Below are 25000 nucleotides of genomic sequence, written 5' to 3'. Positions count from 1 at the left end.
CACAGCTTTCCCCATCCCACTACTTTCATGTGTCACGTTAATTAAATTACTAACACAGCTTACATCAGTGGTGATTTCAAGGGTATTACGCTACGTGTTCGCCATTCTTGAATAGGATTCAATAGTCGTAGCGTCACTTCCTTCCTAATGACGCATTGTAACTTAGTAACTGGCTCTAAACTATCGGAACAATGGCGGACGCCCTTATGAAATATTTCTCCGACGAGCATAAAAGTGTATCCAGAGGAGAAAACAATTAAATTGATCTTGTTTTGACTTTTATACATTCTGATCACAAGACATATGAAAGGTTCTAGCCAGCTTGAAGAATTAAAAGTAATGATTTTCTTTGTTTAGAACCAAGATGGCCGTCGTTGCCGGGCGGCGTGACATCAGACTACTGAATCCAATTATGCTCGCTGGAAAGGGGGTGGGGGTGGGGGGCGCTTTGAATGTATTAATGTGAAATATCACTGAATGTAAACTTCTTTAACACCAAATTCCATGTAACTTTTGCACAGTTTAACTTCTCAAAGGAACCACAATTTTCAAATAAAAGAGATTCATAATTAAGATGACATAAACATTTATTAATTTGACCTCTCCCCTCTGAGTTCCTGGTTGTAAGCCAAACTGCTATTTGCCGCATGCCATGAAAAAGAATTCCGCGCTTCGCCTCTTTGTGTAATTTTGAACTCAAGATGGCAATAATAGTTTAGTGAGTAGTGCACATGAATCTCGTGAAATGGAAACCCTTGGCTGGCCAAGCCTGTGGGCGAGTTTAGCTATCGTTATCACAACATAATTCACTGTGTATAGATAGTATGCAGATGACGTCACTCAGGCCTTTGTTATTGTTTTGCCATCCGCGTTTGTGAGTTGTTCTCACTAAACTGTATTAACCAGACTATAAAACTTCATGGTTACACAGAGTTTGTGTGTTGGTCCGTTATACTTCCGGATGGCAATGTTGTGAACTCCTTGGCCAAGCGCATTCTATCTATAGATAGTATGCGCTTGTCTAAGAAGCTCATAACATTGCCATCCGGAAGTATAACGGACCAACACACAAAACTATGTGTAACATTGAACGTTTATAGTCTAGTTAATACAGTTTAGTGAGAATTTCTCACAAACATTGTCACAGTAAAGGTTGTTCACAATTATCTTATTAAATTTTATTTTATTAAGAACTGAATTCATCTCACTCCAGTTATATTTCGGTAGGCTTAGATAAACTTTACCTTCTAATATTAGATCGTCTTTCCTTTTATAGCCTTCCCTCGAATTAATTTCTAATTAGTGAATACTTTTCGTTCTACATTCTGTCACGTAGCCATTTATTATAAAAGCTGATAGGTCTAATATTCTACACTCACTTTCTCTCCACAATCTATGCCGGACGGCCAGTCGTTCTATTCCTATATATATACTGGAAGATTTTTATCTTTTGGGACTTTTTAGATATTATATCTACACCATTAAGACGCCGGAGCTTTTAACTTTGATTGTATAATCTTCAAGGATCAAACCCAAGCCCGCTGTCAAAGGACTACACAATAACTTCTTACCAATTGCCTGGAAGTGGAATTTTACGAGTCCGATCCTGTTATCAGAGGAATAGATCATCCAAGCCCATCAACTGCCTGGAAACGTAAACTTATGAACCTGACATATTATCATAAGTTACGTAAAATATTCATATCTCTATTTGTAACTGCCACGATCACTGTTTATCTCTTTTAATTAAATTTCATCATTATTTTTATTTCATTGTAAACAAATCGTTAATTGTTTTTCATTTATAGTAACTAGTAAATTCTGGGGCCTCATTCTACATATATCTTTATGCATAGTCGAGTAGCTCTTTACTCACTTGAGACCATGACATTTTGGAGGGGACACATATAAAGAATTGAATTTATTTAGTTACTTATATCTATTTCATCTAACTTTAAAGTTTAAATTGTAAAACTCTTAATTGCCCCACTTGATCATATTTTAATTGAACTCCCTATTTACAGGATTAATTTTTTTTCTTTTTCATTTCTTCATTTAAATGGAATAGCAATTTATCCATTCATTCTTTCATTCAAATTGAATAGCATTTTATTGATTCATTCCTTCATCCATTTATTCATTTATAAATCATTCATTCAATCATTGTTCATTCATTTATTTATTCATTCATTCATTCATTCATTCATTTATTCACTCAGTTTTTCATTCATTCATTCATTCCTTGTCCACTTTGTTATTATATCACTCATTTCATTTTGTTGTTTGCCTCATTCATGAATTGTTTTCAATATGTTTAATTCCATAACGATTCATTCACCTGTCATCCAATCACTCAATGTTGTGAACACATTTTGTAACTATTGTAAATCTTACGATATTTTATTGTTTTGTATTTCAGACATCACTGTTAAACACTCTTCAATGCCTAACTACAATTGTTGAACAACCATTGAACAAGAGAGAGGTCCCAGCCACGAACTGAGTTGGTAGATATATCCTTCATTATTCTCTTTTACATGAGTTGGGCATCACATAGTAACTATAGACATCATGATTTGTTTTGCATAGTGATTTGTTTTAAATGCATTTTTGGCATATTACTGTTACCGAAAACCACTTATATATTATGTTCTGAAAAGTGAGTCTTTAAAAACTAAATAATAATAAAAGGAGTCTACTAGCCGTCGTGTTATATTTAGTGATAGATAACTTGGGATTATTTTGGCATCCTATTAGTGTTATCACACTCTAGTATATTAGCGTCATTGCGAATAATTGTACACAAACTAGCGACGAGTCACAAACATTGGTGATACATTTTTCGTAGTAACATAGTTTAGAGTACACGCGATTGACACATTGTTATTGACTCAAGTCATAATAACTCCGCATTGTATTGACACATTGCTTTATAAGATATAACGATAAAAGGCATCAAATTCAACATACATAATAAGTTGAAATAAGAGAGAGAGAGATTTCTAAAAATAGAACAGTTCATTCCAGTAAGTGTAAATAAATAAAACAGTCGGTAACAGTATCCTGTCAATATAATATATATATAAAACATCGTAACTAATTTATTGCAAAAATGGAAGCATATAAAAGATACTTAAGTCTCGCAAAGGACTTAGAAATACCCCAGGAAAGAATATTTTCATGGTGCGAAGAGAAAATAAAAGAAGAAAAAGAAGAAAGAATTCGTAGAGAAGAAAATGAAGAAAGAATACGTAGAGAAGAACGAGAAGAAAGAGTCCAAGAAAGGGAACTAAAAAGACAAATAGCTTTAGCAGAAGAAGAAACCAAAAGGACCCAAATGATGCTGGAAATTGAAAAAACAAAAACCGGTCATGAAAGAAAACATAATAATAGTGATGAATTTTTCGTGAAACTTCCACGCATGCCAACATACGATGAACGCTCAGACTGTCTAGAATCCTTCTTACACCAATTCGAAGTTCAGGCTAAAGGTTATCGTTGGCCAGAAAGCAAATGGGCCACAGCCTTGATTAACTGCTTATCTGGAGAACCGCTAACAGTTTTCTATACCTTAACAACTGAAGATGCAGATGACTATGGTAAAATTAAAGACGCTCTACTAAAAAGATTTAGATTAACGGAAGATGGTTACCAGGAAAGGTTTCACACTGCAAAACCGGAAAGTGGAGAAGACTTTAATACATTCGTGAACCGAATTACCCAATTTCTAAATCGATGGCTTGAGTTGGCAAACGTAAAACAAGACGACTTTGCAGGCCTTTACTATCTCACGCTGAAGAATCGAATCTATCAAGCTTGCAACCCAGATTTAGTCGCATTCTTTAAAGAGAGAAAGCCAGAAAACTTGGACAAATTAAAAATCTACGCAGAAAACTTTAACAGCGCACATCCATTGACACCCCTTAGCAGAACATTGAAGGAACCATACTACGCTGCCGCTGCTCAGAGTCCAGGTACACCTAAAGTTCAGTACTCAAATAGAACGAGCCGATCAATCACTCGGAACACGCAAGTGAAACAAGATGATCATAGTAACAAACCATGGAACAAACAGTTCAATAGAGACCATAGCCGACCCTATCAAAACAAAACAAGAAATAGCACTGACAATAATACTGAGTATAAGAAAACCAACAAACCTATAATTAAATGTCAATATTGTGGAATGAAAGGCCACACAGCAGACAAATGTTACAAAATCGTGGGATATCCAAAAGAAACTGCAAATGCATCACTCCAAACAAGTGTAAACAATCAGACACGAGTAATGTCAGGAGAAAATATAAATGTGTATTGCGTGAAAGGTATGTCACTTTTAACACAAACTCACAAATCAGGATCGCTATTTTTTTGTGAAGGCAAAGCTAATGGAACTGATTGCAAAATATTGAGAGACACAGGATGCAGTACAGTAGGAATAAAAGCATCTTTGATCAATGACGAAGACAAAACTGGAAAAACGGTACAATGCATCACATTCAGTGGCACAGTCGAAACCTTTGAAACAGCTAACGTGTACATAGAAACCCCATACTATACAGGAATAGTGGAATGCTGTATACTTCCCAACCCCGTCGCTGATGTTATTGTTGGCAATATAAAAGGTCTTAAAGACAACCCAACAGATGTAAAAGAATGGTCATTAACCCAAGAAACAGCTTGTCTAGCAGAAACAAGAAAGATGACTAAGACAACAGAGAAGCCAATGACTATTTCTCTAGAACCACAACAATTTGACAGGAACACGTTCATTGAAGAACAGAAAAAGGACCCGACTTTAACATCATATTTCAATATCGCAAACAAAGGGACGAAATCAAAAGTTGAATACATCATTGAAAAAGATATTCTGTTCAGGTTCCATAGGAAAAGAAACAAAATAGCTAAAGAACTGGTCACGCCGAGTATTTACAGAAACAAAATCCTTGGAATAGCGCACGATTCAATAACTTCTGGACATCTTGGGAGCTCTTCCACATTGAAGAGAATATCCGAGAATTTCACATGGCCTGGAATTACTAAAGACGTCCGAGAATATGTGAAATCTTGTGACACATGCCAAAGAAGAGTCGCAAACAGGGACGGCTGGTAATAATGGGCAGGGTGGGCAAATACCAGCCTGTTTTTTCAAGTTATATGCTGTATTACCAGGTCCGAAATATTCTAATTTAAATTAGATAATTTCAAAAGTTAGTACTTAAACTTGATACTTCGTACTGAAATCAATTTGTGTGTATTTTTGATAGATTGAGAATCACCATGCACCCCGTAATACATAAACCAGGATACGCTCCTGTTCTTTTTTTTATCAACCCCCCCCCCCTCTCCCCAACCACTCCACTCCGCCCACATCGTCATCCCATCGTCACGTCGCCTGACGCTGAACTCCGAGTTTGCTGTCTGGCCTCTCTAGTACTAGGTCGGGCTAATTCAAATGAGCCCACCTTATAAACTAAATGCAGATTTTGGCAAACGTACTTTTTCTAATTTATTGCCTTACTTGTGCTGGTACCATTGATGTAATGACATTGGGAAGATTCCAGTATTGAATTTAATTTATTAATTTACTAATATATCAATTTAGTATTAACTTGTGTTGTTTTTATATATTTGTTTAACCATTTAAATTTATTTTTTTCTCGTTTTCTTTAGTGCTTCTCAAAACTCATTTATTTAAATTGTTTTCTTATTTGATTTTTTTTTTATTTTTTTTTTAACAAATTAATTTGTTCTTTTTTTTTTCTTCAAATTCTTAATACCGCTGTATTTTTATTGAGATACTAAATATTTTTGCAAAACAATGTAATTTTCTATTGCATTTCCTCTAATAAAACAAAACACTTTTATTCAAAGGTCACGACTAAATAAATATATAAAATACAACCACCATTTTGGTTTTCTCAACAATTGAATTAGTATACGAGAAATACTCTTCTGAGAAAAGAGAGAGAGTTGAATTCTAAGAGGAAATAGATACGTTTAAAGGAAGGGTGGGCAGATTCCGTACTTGCCCGTCCTAAAGCTAATACATACATAAGATAGTTCGTGATGAAGAGGCGGGAAGCTAGGGGTTGGTTGGGTAAGGAGTAAAGATAACACGGTCGTTATTGTTATCGTCTAACGAATGCATGAGGAGAGATTAGTAGCAATATTTTGTCTTAATTGTATTGTATGAATTATTGGCGAAAGCCTAAGATTAAATAAACTTTGTTTTTGTTTGTATTTTTCTTTTGACTATGGAACTCATACTTAATAGCAGACCTGCCTACTTGAAATAGGAAAATAAAAATCGTAGTTTTCAGGGTTAATAAAATCGTAGATATTTTAACTACCCTTTAACAAAATCACCGGAATTTTCGTCTATTATAGGTATCAAATTTTAAAAAACGAGAAAAACTGATTGGAAACGTAATTATGTTGGTGGTGGTAGTAATGATGATGGTAATACTCGTATTATTATTGTTATTATTATCATTTGCTATTATTATTATTATTATTATTATTTATAATAATAATAATAATAATAATAATAATAATAATAATAATAATAATAATAATAATAATAATAATAATTATTATTATTATTATTATTATTATTATTATTATTATTATTATTATTATTATTGTACGTATTGGTGGTATTACGTTGTTTTTTTGTTTTTTTTTTTTGTGTGGTTATTAATGGTATCAGTTTATTGTTTGGTTCCATTTATCATTTTTTTTCCACTTTCATGTATGTTGTCATCAAATTTTATGATTTATTGGCGAAAGCCTAAGATTGAATAAACTTTGTAATATCGTATTGTAATCATCATTGTCGACCACATCGTCGTTGTCATCATAATCATCATCATCATTAACAACAACAACAACAACATTAACATCAAGTACTACAATAGAAATAAAAACAATATCAACATCATCATATAATTTCCGTCATCGTCTCCACACCTATCATTCTAACCAACAGCACCATCAAAACCACTACCATAATTACATCCTCCTCCCCTCCCTCTCCTCTCCTCCTCCTCCTCCTCCACCACCACCACCACCGCTACCACTATTCCAACCACTACCACCACCGGCACAATCATTCTAACCACCAAGAGAGCAGTAAAATTATGCAATTTGAGCTCTGAATGAAACTCGACTCATATTGCTGTTGTTGCTTCTCGATAAAAACTTTACAGTTACTACGTACTACTGAAAACCAGTAATGTAACAGAAATATTAATCTCGCAGTTGAGGGATTAAAGCATCTCTTTAATTTTTCGAGTGAACGAGATGGACTTGTATTGTGAAGGTGTTGTCGCATTATGTCTCTTCGCTTTAATTTTTTGTTGTATTCTCTTTCGTGATTCATTTTTGATTACGTTTGGAATAATTAAAATCTACTGGTATTGTCATTGCATTGTGAATGTGATTATTTGTGGTTGAAATAATTTTTTTTTAAGGCGAACAAAACAAACAAACAAACAAGACAAAACAAAAAAAAAACAAAAAAAAACAAAAAAAAAAAAAAAAACAAAAACAAAAAAAAAAAAACAAAATATATATATATATATATATATATATATATATATATATATATATATATATATATATATATATATATATATATATGACCGACTCATCTTTGCCCGACCACTATAAATAGGCTAGAACCGCCACTGGTCGCAAAAGGCAGAATACCGAGATTGCCATTAGAGACAACCCCAGTTATTGAAAAAGTTTTTCAAAAAGTTGCAATTGACATTATAGGCCCTTTAACAAAATCAGATAGAAACCATAATAATAATAATAATAATAATAATGCTGAAAACTTATATAGCGCTATAACTCCGAGACACCAGACTCTAAGCGCTTAAATTACAAATTACTTTGGCTGAAACATACTCATTCACACACACAAGCACACACACACACACACACATACACACACACAACACAACACACAACACAAACCAAACCTATCTTGCTTCTCATACCATCTACTAAAATCGAAACAAATATGTTTTAAGCGAACGTTTAAAAATAGACAAAGATTCTTTTTCACGAATGCTCTGCGGTAAGGCGTTCCAAATAGAGGGTCCGAAATGAGAAAAGGATCTCATTCCAGCATTTTTCCGAATTCGGGGGACAACTAGTTTTGTGGAATCACTGGCCGAACGTAAGGGGCGGGGTTTTGAATATCTTTCAATTAGTTCTGAAAGGTAGGAAGGGGCAGTACCTTCAAGACAACGATACACTAAAACACAAGCTTTGAATTTAATTCTTTTCTCAACAGGCAGCCAATGCAGGTCATGAAGTAGAGGTCCGGCAGAGTCGCGCCTACGCTTCATAAATACTAGTCTGGCAGCGCTGTTTTGGACAATCTGAAGACGTTTCAGATTGTATTGCGAAACGCCAAACAACAGAGCATTACAATAATCCAATTTCGATAGTACGAGGGACACAACCAGGTGCTTGGTCACATCCTCAGATATGAACCGTCTAATGGAAGCAATCTTTTTTAGTTGGAAAAAGAGAGATCTAACCAAATTATTAACCTGATGCTCCATCGACAGTCCAGAGTCTAAGAATGTGCCAAGGTTTTTCACTTTGTCAACAATTTGAATAGAGGCATCCCCCAACTTCAAATCTGTTTCACTTTTCCACTTCCTGTTCCCCACATACAGCACCTCCGTCTTATCATCATTCAGTTTCAGTCTGTTCTCATTCATCCATTTCTTAACACTTTGGATACAATTTTTACCATACACACATACTAACACTAGTCGATTACGCAACCAGGTGGCCAGAAGCGATAGCATTGAAATCAACTACATCGGATCACATAGCTGAAGCATTGATGACAATTTTTACTAGAATAGGCATACCAAATGAGATACTGTCGGACAATGGACCCCAATTTACATCACATATGATGCATGAAACCAGGAAACTCATGGGAATCCAACACTCATTCACAACTCCCTACCACCCCCAAGCAAATGGTCTTTGTGAAAGATTTAATGGCACTCTAAAGAATATGATAAGAAAAGTGTCAGCAGAAAAACCAGATGATTGGGACAGATACTTACCAGCAATCCTATTTGCATATAGAGAAATACCCCAAGAATCTACAGGCTACTCCCCATTTGAGTTGATGTATGGACGATCACCTCGCGGCCCGATCAATATAGTAGCCGACATTTGTAAAGGGAATGAGGAGGACAATCACGAAATTCTGTTTGCTTACGAATATGTAAGAAACCTGAAAGACAGAATAGAGGACACGTGTAAGCTAGCACAGGAATCCGTCACTAAAAAAGCAGAGAAATACAAGGAATACTCCGATAGAAAAAGCAAGTCAAGAAAATTTGAGATTGGTGACAAAGTACTAATACTCTTACCCGATGACTCGAGTAAACTTTTAGCTACATGGAAAGGACCATTCAATGTATTAGCAGTAAAATCTAATGTTAATTACGAGATTCAAATTAACAACACAACAAAGACATTCCATGCAAATATGCTAAAAAAGTATTTTGATAGAGACACAGTGTCGCAACCTATGTTTACTAATATCGAAGCTTCAAATGCAGGATTAATCATACCGTTGGTCATGGACACAGACACCCGAGACAGAAAAACAAACAAAAATCGCACAATTGCAACCACCTAAGACAAAAAAAGAAGTACGCAAAGTACTTGGGCTCCTAAATTTTTTACAAGAAATACATTTACAACTTCGCGCACATCGCGACACCGCTAACAAATCTGACAAAGAATGGGTCACCGAACAAAATTGTTTGGACAGAAGCGTGTCAGAATAGCTTTAACCAATTAAAGGCATTACTCTGTTCAGAACCAATTCTTAAATTACCCGACATATCAAAAGAATTTGTTGTAAGAACTGACGCGTCTGATAAGGGCATCGCAGGTGTACTATTACAGGAGCATGAGGGAACTCTAATGCCTTGCTTATATGCAAGCAGAAAATTATTGGACAGAGAATCACGATACTCTGTAATAGAGCGTGAAGGACTGGCCATCGTCTTTGCTTTAAAGACATTCAGCAGATATCTACTGCTAAAAGAGTTTGTGGTCGAAACGGACCATAAACCACTCACGTACATAAGAAATAACAAAATGAATAATAGTAGAGTACTAAGGTGGAGTCTATTTTTGCAAAATTACACTTTCAGTATCTCTCACATACCAGGCTGTGAAAATATTCACGCCGACCTACTTTCTCGATTAGTATAAACACGTGAGAAGGGTATAACTTAACCTCCCATGCATACTGTTAGTTACCTCGCAAATTATGCCAAATCAGAACGCACAATTTCGATAATTTTATTTGTAAACATGATGACCCAACTTAATGTAACATTGAGTATTGTTTGGATATATATACCATACCCATTCATGATTTGGGAAATCTTCTCTTTACTATTATTGTTATGAATTTTCACTCATTTATGATTAATAATTGAAATGTCAATATTCCATTTACATTTTCATTCATTTCATTCAGTAAATTACCTTCATATCATCGACTTAAACCATGCTTCATTGCCATCACTATTGTTTATCACAATGATTTGTAATCACATTGCCATCATGTTGTTCATCACAATGATTTGTAATCACAATCTTTCATTGTTATTGTCACCCATTCATATACCTACGTTAATATAAACATTTCCATGTCTAGTTAATAAATAATTTAATTGTAGCACAAATCATAACAATGGATTAATGCTAGAGTATCATGATAGTAAATTTACTTCCGTTTGTAAAATCTATCTTTCCCATAATGGTTAAAGAGTATATTTTAAACGTGGGTGGGGGGTGTCACAGTAAAGGTTGTTCACAATTATCTTATTAAATTTTATTTTATTAAGAACTGAATTCATCTCACTCCAGTTATATTTCGGTAGGCTTAGATAAACTTTACCTTCTAATATTAGATCGTCTTTCCTTTTATAGCCTTCCCTCGAATTAATTTCTAATTAGTGAATACTTTTCGTTCTACATTCTGTCACGTAGCCACTTATTATAAAAGCTGATAGGTCTAATATTCTACACTCACTTTCTCTCCACAATCTATGCCGGACGGCCAGTCGCTCTATTCCTATATATATACTGGAAGATTTTTATCTTTTGGGACTTTGTAGATATTATATCTACACCATTAAGACGCCGGAGCTTTTAACTTTGATTGTATAATCTTCAAGGATCAAACCCAAGCCCGCTGTCAAAGGACTACACAATAACTTCTTACCAATTGCCTGGAAGTGGAATTTTACGAGTCCGATCCTGTTATCAGAGGAATAGATCATCCAAGCCCATCAACTGCCTGGAAACGTAAACTTATGAACCTGACATATTATCATAAGTTACGTAAAATATTCATATCTCTATTTGTAACTGCCACGATCACTGTTTATCTCTTTTAATTAAATTTCATCATTATTTTTATTTCATTGTAAACAAATCGTTAATTGTTTTTCATTTATAGTAACTAGTAAATTCTGGGGCCTCATTCTACATATATCTTTATGCATAGTCGAGTAGCTCGTTACTCACTTGAGACCATGACAAACATGGACCAAAATTTTAATAATAACAAAGGCCCGAGTGACGTCATCTTTGTTCTATCTATATACCACACACACACACACACATACAGTTTAGTGAGAAGTACTCATAAACGCGAATGGCAAAAAACAATAGCAAAGACATGAGTGACGTCATCTTCGTTCTATCTATAACATCGGATTGTAAAACATCAAAACTCATCTCAGACCCTTCGTTTTTTTTATATTGATAGTTCTTAGTTGACGTCACTCAGGTCTTTGTTATTGTTTTTTTGCCATCCGCGTTTATGAGTAATGCTCACTAAACTGTATTAACCCGACCACAAACGTTCATGGATACACATAGTTTTTTGGGTTGGTCCGTTATACTTCCGGATGGCAATGTTATGAGCGTCTTAGCCAAGCGCATACTATCTATACCGTAAAGAAGAAAAATTCTCAAGTATGATGAAAAAATTCAACCGATGAAAAAAAAAATCGGCTTCATGTTACTAACAATTCGAGTGTTCGAGCCAATTATCATTAAAATCCATCGGATGGTTGTGAAGATATCCACTTCAACGCGTGCTCACAGGTTGCATAGTTATTGTTTTGGGAGATGATATTTTTTCCTTGTAAATCATCTCTCTGTTATGTATTATTTTTATTTTGAATGTATAATGTACGCATTTGAGTGTGTTCCTCTTTGTTGGATTTTGTGCTTGTGTCTGGATGAGACTTGTAGGTGATTTCAAACTAAGTACATTGGTGGTATGCTCTTGGAATCTACATCTGATCCCTATTTGTTCTCAATTCCCCTTTGTCTTACTTTTTCTTGGGTGCTTTAATTGTAATTCTAGAACTTTTTACTATACCATTTTCTTCCTTTTTACTGGCGCTGATATAAACTAAATGTGTTGCAAGCGCCGTAAAACCCTTAAAAACAAACAAAACAAACAGGTTGTGGAACGGATTATAGTACTATTTTTATCTACCACTACCCCTCTCCCTCCTTTTTCCATGCAATTATATTCCGCAACACAAAATCACATACACACATGCATATTATACATATAGATAGTATGCAGATGACGTCACTCAAGCCTTTGTTATTGTTTTTGCCATCCGCGTTTGTGAGTTGTTCTCACTAAACTGTATTAACCAGACTATAAAAGTTCATGTTTACACAGAGTTTGTGTGTTGGTCCGTTATACTTCCGGATGGCAATGTTGTGAACTCCTTGGCCAAGCGCATTCTGTCTATAGATAGTTCGAAGATGACGTCACTCAGGTCTTTGTTATTGGTTTTTGCCATCCGCGTTTATGAGTAATGTTCACTGAACTGGATTGACCTGACTATAAACGTTCATGGATACATACAGTTTTGTGTGTTGGTCCGTTATACTTCCGGATAACAATGTTATGAGCTTCTTAGCCAAGCGCATACTATCTATAGATAGTTATCTATAGATAACTGGTTAATACAGTTTAGTGAGAACAACTCACAAACGCGGATGGCAAAAACAATAACAAAGGCCTGAGTGACGTCATCTGCATACTATCTATAGATAGTATGCACTTGATTAAGAAGTTCACAACATTGTCATCCGGAAGTATGACGGATCAACACACAAAACTATGGGTAACCTTGAACGTTTATAGTCTAGTTAATACAGTTTAGTGAGAATTTCTCACAAACATGGACCAAAATTTTAATAATAACAAAGGCCCGAGTGACGTCATCTTTGTTTTATCTATATACCACACACACACACACACACACACACACACACACACACACGCGCGCGCGCAGACATCACACAATGAGAACACACTACAGCATGTCACATAACAATACTAATCACCGCCCAATTAATAACAAACACACCGGAACAAGAAATAGATAGAACCAAGATGACATCACTCAGACCTTTGTTATTGTTATTTTGCCTCAGTTCGTGAGTAATTCTCACTAAACTGTATTAAACAGATTATAAACGTTTAAGGTTACACAGTTTTGTGTGTTGGTCCGTTATACTTCCAGATGGCAATGTTGTGAGCTTCTTAGCCAAGCGCATACTATCTAACATACACGCTTTTTCAGATCTTTTAGTGTACGGCAAATTCATCCTTTTATATTTTTTATTTCCAGACTGCCAAGCATTCTTTTCAGCACACATAATAATAAAACATAAAGAACCAAAATGATGACAACACCATTGTACGAGCTCCGTTGCTACCAATTAAATCCCAAGGATATGGTAACTGCGACAAAGCTGGTGACTGAGAAACACGAGGTTCGAACCAAACATTCCAAGTTATTTGGATTTTGGACCTCGAGTCTTGGAGACGGGGGAAAAGAATTCATTCACTTATGGGAATACGGTATGTTCACAATTAATCCTTAAATAATTTTCCTCATCAATACAGTCACCTCCATCATTTGTTTGCTTGCTGTGTATAGATAGTATGCAGATGACGTCACTCAGGCCTTTGTTATTGTTTTTGCCATCCGCGTTTGTGAGTTGTTCTCACTAAACTGTATCAACCAGACTATAAAAGTTCATGGTTACACAGAGTTTGTGTGTTTGTCAGTTATACTTCCGGATGGCAATGTTGTGAACTCCTTGGCCAAGCGCATTCTATCTATAGCGCAATTAGCTTAATGCGCTTTACAGGGTGACACAAGCCAACAGCAACACGAAACAAAAAGGCGTACACTGCAGTACTAAACAAAACAAAACAAAACACATACATTTATTGTTGTTTTTTTTTTTGTTTGTTTTTTTTTGTTTTATTTTCTTCTATACTTTTATCTCTTTTATCCCTTTTAAATATTGTTTTATCTCAAAGTATGCAATGTGTAATAAATTACTACTACTAAAAAATACAGAAAATTCGACCATATCACACGACTTTTGGAAAACTTGCAATGGCTTTGTCCGCTATAGAATAGATTAGAAAATTTGTTTTACTGGTCTTCAAATGTCTTAACAATTTATCCCCTCTTTATCTTTTAGAGCTAATAGACCATAAGCCTCGAATCAGAAGCCTTCGGTTATACATTTCACCACTCTACTATCTGTACTATATGATATGATATATATGATATGATATATAATATGTTATGATATGATATGATATGATATGATATGATGATATATAATACGATATGATATGATAATATTATGATAATAATCTCCATATTAAAACTCGGAAGGACTTCCGTAATTTCACAGCACGCCTAAACAGGGGATTTAAAAAAAATGAACGGGGGGGGGGGGGGGGGGGGGGGGGGGTAGGGGGGGTTGGAAGACCCTCTGAACCCCCCCCCCCCCACTCAATCCTAACCAAAGATATTATATCCTGGTGAAACATAATGTTTACCATCACTTGCAATATCTAAACTGGTAGGAAACACAGTAAGTAATAAGTCGTAAACGTCAACCGACTCAGCAAGTTATTTTTGAAATTTGAAATTAGGAAAATCAAACCACTTATAAAAATGAAACTTATCTTGAATTTTAAATCGTAATGTTTATTGGACATTGCAACAAATTGAAAGTCCATGATGGTGAACAGATTAAGTTTTAAGTAATACAGTCGACTCCGCTTAAGCGCACACCCTCGTGAGTTCGTGTTAGTGTGTCGATTATGCGGAGTGTGCGATTAAGCGATTAATCGGAGAAGCCAAAAATGTATCTAAGCACCAGCTTTGATGTGCCATTTATGTAGGACCTTCCTCTCTGAATTTTATACCGGCTTGGGACCGTCATGTTCAAGATACGGTCTCAGTAGAAATTATTTTTTTTGTTTCTTTTCTTTTTCATATTTTATCGACAACAAAATGTGAGATTATTGTTTGTAAGAATAGTAATCGTGAAGCGTTGATTACTTTCTATTTTGTGCAAGCTGTTTATAAACCCTTGTCTCCAATCTCGCCAATGTTGGTGGATCATCTGTCAAGTATTCTTCTTGGATAATGCGGCGTAGTTTGTCCAGAATGTCAAGTTTTTCAATGTTTGTCAGGGTTCGTGTGTCACACTCTGATGACTTATAAGAGAGTTAGCTTATAGATAGTATGCAGATGACGTCACTCAGGCCTTTGTTATTGTTTTTGCCATCCGTGTTTGTGAGTTGTTCTCACTAAACTGTATTAACCAGACTATAAAAGTTCATGGTTACAAAGAGTTTGTGTGTTGGTCCGTTATACTTCCGGATGGCAATGTTGTGAACTCCTTGGCCAAGCGCATTCTATCTATAGCAAGTGGGTTTCATGAGTTCACAGTGCTTGTATATCAAACTTGGTCATTAGATTGAGTAGTCTAGGATAATTTTACGTTCCAAAGTTAAAGGATTAGTCATTATATTGAGTACTAGAAAATTACTTTCTTTGATAGGTGTTACTTGGTATTTGTGGATAAATGTATCAAATTATAGTTGGTATTTATTATTTGGGCGTACAGATTATTTGGGTGTATTGAACGTAAAACTAACGTTTACCAAAAGTAATATTATATCACAAAAGGCGGGGTTTAACATTAATATGTAGGAATTGACGTTTCAGGTTTGAATATGATTTGGTCTTACTCTTAGGGGTTGTATTGTAGACTGACAGGGTACTGTCGAAACTAGTAAGAGGTGTGGTTTGAAATAATTTACAATAGGGGAAAAAGATAGTGTTGCTAGATACTAGATTTATCATTCTGTATTCTACTTTACAACGAGCTGCACTTACCTAAGTTCTAACATCCAACTAAGAATCTATATTTTACGGACTTAGAAATATTCCACGTAGAATTGAAAATGGTTACTTAGGCAAAATGACTTAACATTTGGATTGATTTTATGGAGTTGAAATTTATGAAACGGATTGAATTATGACCATGCTATTTGATTTGGATTTGGAATTTATCACAACAAATAAAACTTAAGAAATGAAACTTGGAAACTGGACTTTTATTTGAATGTCTTGATGTTGTACATTCAGTTATCATCATCGGCCCTTGAACTCTTTCGTCATTACATCTACAAAACAACGCACAGGATAATATAACCATCTATCAAAAACACCACTATGCGATCACAAGCCATTACATATGTGTGCAACTACGCCACAGACTCATCCTCATCTGGCGTTGTCTTTTCTTCTGTGGCTGAACGGAATCCAGAAGCTCCTTAGATATCAGTTCAACGCTGATGCGTATATTGTTGCTCATTGGAACTTCATTACTTTTGTGTGTATTTTTAAAGATAGTTTTCTCCAATCAAGATGAAATCAAGTTGTAGCGATTAACCGGAGAAGGTGTGCGATTAAGCGGAGTGAATTGTATTTATAATATAATAAAAGTGCTGAGAAACTACGGAAGTCCTCCCAAAAACTCGACGCACTTTGCAATTTATTTAGCACGTCAAGATAATAATAATAATAATAAATGGCATTTATATAGCGCTTTACCCCGTTGTCACAGGCTCTAAGCGCTTTACAGTGATATAAAACAAAACATATTACAGTGAGACAAGTGTGAAGGAAACGTGATACGAATTCAATTTAACAACAACAAAATATGAAAATAATATTGCAACATTATGACGTAAAAAGATAAAACTTTAAGCGAGATTTGAACGTTGTCAACGAATCCGAGCATCTCACGTGTGACGGGAGAGAGTTCCAAAAATGGGGGGCCGAAAATTGAAAAGACTGTTCACCTATTTTACGCAATGGCTTAGGTTTGACAAGGATTGATTGGTCATTGCCTGACCTCAAGTTTCTATTGGGGACATATATGTTTAGAAGGTCTTTCATATAGGAGGGACTGTTCGTGCTTAGGGATTTGTAGACAACAGTACAAATCTTATAGGCAACTCTTTTTTCAACAGGAAGCCAATGTAACTCACGGAGAAGAAGAGTTGCTGACGGGTATTTTTTGTTATTGCGTACAATGAGCCTGGCTGCGTTATTTTGAGCAACCTGAAGTTTGCTAATTTTGTCTTTAGTTAAATTCGCCCAAAGGGAGTTACAATAGTCCAATTTAGATAAAACCAAGGAATTAATTAAAAGTTCTGTTATATGCTTCGGTATTAAATTACGAATTTTGCTTATTTTTTTCATTTCTATGTACATAGATTGTATGGTGTTATTCACGTGGCTTGTCATGGAAAGATCTTTATCAATGATGACGCCAAGGTTTTTTGCTTTATTTGAAAATTCTATTGTGCTATTTCCGAGAGTAATTAGTGATTTATTTGCCTGTTTAAGGATACTCGGTCTTCCACACATTAAAATCTCAGTTTTACTATCATTTAATTTTAACTTATTGTGGTACATCCAAGATTTAATCTCATTAAAACAGCTTGTAATTCGTTGTATTAAGAACTGTAAATTACTAAGGGGTGCTGAATCATATATTTGCGTATCATCTGCATAAAAATGATAACTCAGATTGAATCTGGATATCACACTAGAAAGGGGCTGCATATATACAGTAAAAAGGACAGGGCCAAGAACAGAGCCTTGTGGCACTCCAAAATTTAGTAAAACTTGTTCTGACTGAACACCATTCACCACTACAGTCTGCCATCGATCCTGTAAATATGATGTAAACCATTTAAGGGCAATTCCTTTTATGCCGAACGTATTTTCTAGTCTTCTTAACAAAATGTCATGGTCAATGGTGTCAAAGGCAGCTGAAAGATCTAAAAGGCATAATACATTGATATTGTTAGCATCAGCATTACATAACAAGTCATTAAAGATTTTAAGAAGCGCCGTTTCAGTACTGTGTTGATGTTTGTAGGCTGACTGAAAGGGTTGTTCCAAACTGTTGTTCTTAAGATGAGATGTTAATTGTGTAAGAACTACCTTCTCCATGATGTTAAAATGTTTTAAATCATCATCATCATCATCATCATCGTCGTCGTCGTCGTCATCATCGTCGGTATCATGACCATAATTACTGTACCTATTATTTTCATGATTAGAGAACATGAGTCACCGACGTGACGTATACTCGGCATTAAACAAAGACCCGGAGTGGACCAGCAAGCTATTGATGCCAATCCTGCCTTGCATCCAATCATGGAACGTGACCTTGCTGACCCGGAGCCCCGGATTTAACCTCAACTTGACCTTCGAAGACGACCCGTCAGGTTTGTGTTCTGCCTTGTACCGATTATTAGACAATTATATTTTAGATTATCATGAGTGCAAATAGTTTTGGTCTGAAGTTATATCCCGTGTGCTGGGTGGGGTTACTGACCTCCCATTGTGGCCAGGGAGGTACATACTGTGTCTTCTATCCCCTTATATCTGTTTTCCAACATGCTTTCTGCCTTTGTCTTGGTGGAATCAGATTACTTGGTTTTGTTCTGGCCCTGGCCGGAGTCCTAGCTGGGAGAGAAACAGTCAAATGCATAGTTATTGTTTTGGGAGATGATATATTTTTTTTGTAAATCATCTCTCTGTTATGTATTATTATATTTGTTCTTTTGAATGTATAATGTAAGCATTTGAGTGTTGGATTTTGTGCTTGTGTCCGGATGAGACTTATAGGTGATCTCAAACTAAGTACATTGGTGATGTACTCTTGGAATCTACATCTGATCCCTATTTGTTCACAGTTCCCCTTTGTATTACTTTCTCTTGGGTGATTTAATTGTAATTCTAGAACTTTGTACTATCCCAATTTCTTACTTTTTATTGGCGCTGATATAACCTAAATGTGTTACAAGCGCCGTAAAACCCTTAAAAACAAAACAAGACAAAAACAATAAACATCCCGTGTGGAGGAAATATTTCTTTTTTTTTTTTTAGGTGGAAGGGGGGAGGGCGTGATTGTTTCTTGTATTTATCTCATTGTGTTTGTGACGTCCTGTCATACAGGCGTTCTCGGATGATTAATATATTGCATCAGTGATTTTCTCCCCAACTTAATATGTTAACCAGGAAATCTGTCCTACAAATATCGATCGGTTTAAATGAGTTTTTTTTTGTCAAGATGAGCGTCATTTAAATCGTTCGATCTTTGAAGGACAATTTTTCTGGCCAAACTTTATAATACGAGTCTTTCTAGTGTACGGCATTTAACTTGCAAAATCTTTGTTTTTCGTGAGATTTTTTCTTTCTCTTTCCACAGCCGTCTACGTGCTTGATAAAGCTGAAGTAAAGGGCTACGACAAATTGCCGAAGCTGAAGGTCAACAAGGATGGAACTGAGATTCTGGTTGGGAGGTTTTGTGAGGTTTTTGGCGCTTCCAAAACAGGTAAATTATGATTCTATAGTATTGTGACCACTTATTGTACCCAGAAAACTGTAAAATCAAGTCTTTTATTTTCTCTAGCTAGAATAACAATAAAACATTGTTGTGCGTATGATACAGGGTCAAAAGAGGCAGTTAAAAGATACATTCGACAAATTCTTCTTGTCCTAGTCCTTGTCCTTGATATTACTCTTATTGATGTTGTTGTTGTTGTCCGCCCCTCCTCCTCCTCCTCCATCCCTCCTCCTCCTCCTTCACCCCTCCTCCTCCTCCCCTCCTCCTCCTTCTTGGTCTTCTTCCTCTTCTTTTTACCATTTGTTTTGTGTAGACGGAATCAATTATATGAACCAACACAATAAAGTTGAAATATCGCTACAGACAGGAACGGCTTTATTTATGTTTTGAAATGCAATATTTGTCTCAATAATTTCACACGATATCAATTCTCTACAGAGTACAGACTGTGGAGGTATACTGATATCGAGGAGGCCGCCGAGGCTGTCTGGAAACGGAAAGGTTAGAACCCACATTTCAATATTTGTGACCAATCGTCTTAAAACAGTATCATATTGAGCTAGACGTGATGCTTAAGATTGAGTTTAACCTTCCAAATTTTAGTTAAAATAAAATGTCATCATTAAAGGGAGTACTATTATTTCTCGAACATCAAAACTAAATTTTTAAAATAGAAAACCCGAAAAAGGGCCCAGCAAGAAGCAAAACAAAAATAAATGAATCCCTCCCAAAAGACTGAAACAAAACAAATTAAAACACCCCCCCCCCCCAACGAACAAACAAACAAAACTTTACATTTTATGATTTCAATCCTTGTGACAATAAACCAGCGACATACATTGAGGACTGATAAACGTGCACGTTCTTTATCCTACTGGGCCTCACGTTGATTTTTAAAAACTACAATATTACACTCGTACCCCGATCTTTGGGCCTTAATGATATCCAGATGCCGGTGAACGATTATGCTAATCAAAGACAATCTTTTGCTGACTTTACCCAAGTCGTTCCCCAATCAGTTGGCGAAGTGATGTGACTGCGATGTCACCCCCCCCCCCCCCCCGCCCCACCCACCCACCCTCCTATGCTGTTCTAGCTATAAACTCATTTTTTATACATCTAATTAATATCGACATAATACCAGATTGACGCGATGTGTCACATTTTAAATTGTCTTACATCAAACTGGGATGCATTATGTTACGATCAATCCTTCCACTTCTACTTACTTATTTCCGTTTACGTTCGATGGCGTCTATACAGTGATATCTATCTCTTACCCCATGCCTTTTTATTACATGTTTCCTAAGACAAATAATAGGCGGTGCATCCAAGCTATATTTTTAGTTTGTACATGTTAATAATAATAATAATAATAATAATAATAAATAATATAATAAATAATAATAATAATAATAAAATAATAATAATAATAATAATAATAATAATAATAATACTTTATTGCATCCCAAAAAGGAAATTTTTTGTACAGACGTGTTATAATTTACACAATAAGATAAAAATACAATGGAAATAGGATGTATATATATAAAAAAGGAGCAGCTCTATAACCAGAGCTGCCCTTTATAATATTAATAACTTCAACACTGTAAAATTGTTAAAACTGTCACTATAAATTGAAAATTGAAAAGATTGCAAAACAAATAAATTAATAAATTAATATTTATATTTTAAAAAAGTAAAAATGAGAAATAATTATATAAAATGATTATTGCTTGTTGTTATAAATCCTAATACTGGACGGCAGAAAAGATTTTCGGTGTCTCTCTGTTTTCGTTGAAATAGAGAAAGGGCGACCACTTCTTTCTGACATAATAATTGATGGTCTTAGTGGATGATACTGGTCATTTAATATTTTAGTTATTTTATTTATACAAAATTTCTCGTATAAAAGATCTACATCGTCAACATCATTTATATAGCGTTTAATGGATTTTTTAATATTTGAATTTATTTTGTTCCTTTCCACTGCTAAGCAATTGCCTCCCCAAGCTGTTATACAAAATGACAAAACACTTTCGATTACTGCTCTATAAAATAATGTGCAGAGGGTTTTATCTATTCTAAACTGAGAGAGTTTTGATAAAAAATATGTACGTCTGCACATCTTATGCCTAATTATTTTCAAGTGTTCATCCCACTTGAGCCTGTCATCAATCGTTACACCAAGGTATTTGTAGTGAGGAACTCGCTGGACGAATTGGTCCTTTAATTTTAACGGTTCTATCGGTTCCTTCACTCTCCTAAAGTCAATCCCTAGCTCCTTTGTCTTGCTTATGTTAAGCTCTAGGTGGTGGGCATTACACCAAGACACAAATCTATCAATTTCTTGCCTATAAGCCACTTCGTTGCCATTTGTTATGAGGCCTTGAAGAGCGGTGTCATCTGCAAACTTTATTAAAGTTACACTCAGGTTTTGACTTCTACAGTCATTCGTGTATATTGTGAATAATACAGGGGACAATACACAACCTTGAGGAGCACCAGTATTTGTAGTTATACAGGAAGATTTGTTTTGTCCTAATTGAACATATTGTGCTCTCTCCGTAAGAAATTCGAGCACCCAAGCAATTATATACTTGTTTAAATTCAGACTAGTCAATTTTTGAACAACCAACTGAGGTTGCATTGTATTGAACGCTGAAGAAAAATCTGCAAAAAGCAATCTGCAATAGCTCCTAGCGTGATCTAGATGCCTGTAGATGTTGTTTGTAAACAGCAAAATGGCATCCTCTACGCCACGTCCTGGTTTGTAAGCAAATTGATGACTATCACTCAATGGCATAAACTGATTCCTAATTTTAACAAGAACAAGTTTTTCTAAAGATTTCATGACTATTGAAGTCAGTGCAACAGGTCTGAGATCGTTCATAGTTTCAAGTTTTTCTTTTTTTGGAACAGGAATAATTTTTGAAGTTTTCCAAATTTCAGGGATCGAAACGCATTGGAGGGACCAATTAAAAATATGTGTATAAATGGGGGAAAGCTGATGGGCACATTCTTTTAATAGTTTTCCTTTCAATCCATCCGGCCCAGCAGCCTTCCTCTCGTTTAGTTTCGAAAATACGAATCTCGTTTCCTCTTCACTGACCTCAATAGTCATTTCATCTTCCAAAGCCCTGTCTAATTTATGTTTTTCATTTTCAATATCAAATTTGTTTGCTGTGTCGAAACGTGAATAAAATTTATTTAAAGTTTCAATTTCGATATCTTCTGATATAATCGTGGGCTTTGGATTATAGTTAACAGCAGTTTTAAGCCCCCGCCACGTGTCCCGTATATCCCCAGAAGAAAAGCATTTTTCAATTTTATTTTGTACTTGTCTCTACAACTAGATATTACCCTCTTTATCTCTTTTTGTTTTGTTTTCAGATCTTTTTTGTTTCCACTAGTAAAGAGAGTTTTCTTTTGGTTCAATAAAAGTTTTAGATCTTTTGTTATCCAAGGCTTGTTGTTAGGATAATATTTTATTTCTTTTTTTACAAGAAACTAGCTGTTCACAGAATTTTAAATACTCACTCACACAGTCATTCAGCTCATCCACACTATCACATGATTCGATAAAACATTCCAGTCAGTGCATTCAAAACAACCACGCAAATCTTCACACACACTTCCGTTCCAGATCTGTACACTTTTCTTTACTGGTTTTACACGTTTAAAAACAGGGCGGTAGGTGGGGAGTAGCAAGAGCATGCAGTGGTCAGATAAACCCAATGGGGCACGGGGTAAACATTTATAACTATTTTTAATATTACACAGGAATAAATCTAATGTTTTTTTGTCCCTTGTCTCGCAGTCCACGTATTGATGAAGTCCCGGGAGAGTAAAATCGTTACATTGGTTAAAATCGCCAGTGACCATCAATACGGCATCGGGTGACTTAATTTGAATGTCCTGTATTTCTTTCCTCAAAATATTTTTCGCTGTGGTGTTGTCTGATGATGGTGAAATGTAGACGTTGATGATGATGACATGAGTATATTCCCGGGGTAGATAATAGGGTCGTGACGAAACAGTAATAAATTCAATATAATCGTCACAATACATTTTCTTTATCTGACAGTTATTGGGGTGGCACCATTTGTTGTTAATATATGTGCACACCCCACCCCCAGTTTGTTTATTTATATTATTCCGATCTCCTCGAAATAGTGAATATTGTTCAATATTAAAACATGATGATGGTATGTGAGGAGATAGCCAAGTCTCTGTTAACGCTATTATGGAGGCTTGACGATAGTCACTATTAAAACGACACAGTGAAAACAGTTCATCAATTTTATTTTTCAGTGATCTTACATTACCTGTCACTACACAGGGTAAAAATGGACGAAAAGGCCGTCTGTTAAATTTTGTTTTTATTCCTCCTTTTCTCCCCCTCTTTCTTACTTTAATAAACGATGTGTCAATAGTGGGTGGTGGGGGTGACACGGGTTTGAGGGATTGGAGAGTCTCTGGAGTATATATTATCGATAGGCTTTTGGCAGCAAAATTACTGGCTAAAACACCATTTATGCTTAGAAATATACTAATAAATATAAAAATCAGGAACAATATATACTTCACATCCATTTTGAATAAAAATTAGGCGTAAATTCCGACGATTGAATGATAAATGAATAAAAATATGTGTAGAAAATAGGTAAACATTCACAACACGTCTGTTGTCGCTGGAAGCCAGCGCCATATGGTAGCTGAATAAAACTATCCACGTACATGCTCATTTTAATACATTTTTCCCGATTTTGAAAAGTAGCAAAAGTCTCTAGGATTGAGTGAGTTAAACGTCTTTATATGAATGATATATCTTGACATAGAATTAGCCTGTCCTGGGTCTATGTTCTTTTTCTAAAGTTCGAGGAAGAGTGAAATCTATCAAATGGTGTACTTTTACCACATTTGTTTAATAAGATTTAAGTTGGAGGGTACATTTGGGTGGTTTTCTTAGTCACCCGAACTGAATCCAATTGTCAATACCGCCGGCTCCTGACATAAGATCAAATGAATCGAAGACACACAAATCCAGTTCCACTATAATTAGAACACATACAATAATTTGTATGATCAACGCGGCACACTTCATCAAAAGCAAATAAGCTATTATACTTATCAGATC

At 35.4% G+C, this 25000-nt stretch overlaps 1 protein-coding gene across 1 annotated transcript in view; it reads left to right on the top strand.

Moving 5' to 3' along the window:
• LOC144969065 (protein NipSnap homolog 3A-like) overlaps window positions 1-25000 on the top strand; it is a 44577-nt gene that overhangs the window by 1489 nt on the left and 18088 nt on the right. The window contains exons 2-5 of the mRNA XM_078908069.1: window positions 13740-13972; window positions 18569-18736; window positions 19723-19848; window positions 20299-20361. Coding sequence (XP_078764195.1) covers window positions 13792-13972; window positions 18569-18736; window positions 19723-19848; window positions 20299-20361 — 538 coding nt within the window. The 5' untranslated portion in view covers window positions 13740-13791. The remainder of the gene's footprint in view (window positions 1-13739; window positions 13973-18568; window positions 18737-19722; window positions 19849-20298; window positions 20362-25000) is intronic.

This window comes from Berghia stephanieae, chromosome 3, assembly GCF_034508935.2.
Source record: "Berghia stephanieae isolate SIO BIC M18660-M18661 chromosome 3, UCSD_Bste_1.3, whole genome shotgun sequence".
Classification (NCBI taxonomy): Eukaryota; Metazoa; Mollusca; class Gastropoda; order Nudibranchia; family Aeolidiidae; genus Berghia; species Berghia stephanieae.
The sequence above is the reverse complement of the archived record's forward strand: the minus strand, read 5'-3'. Positions and strand labels throughout refer to the sequence as shown.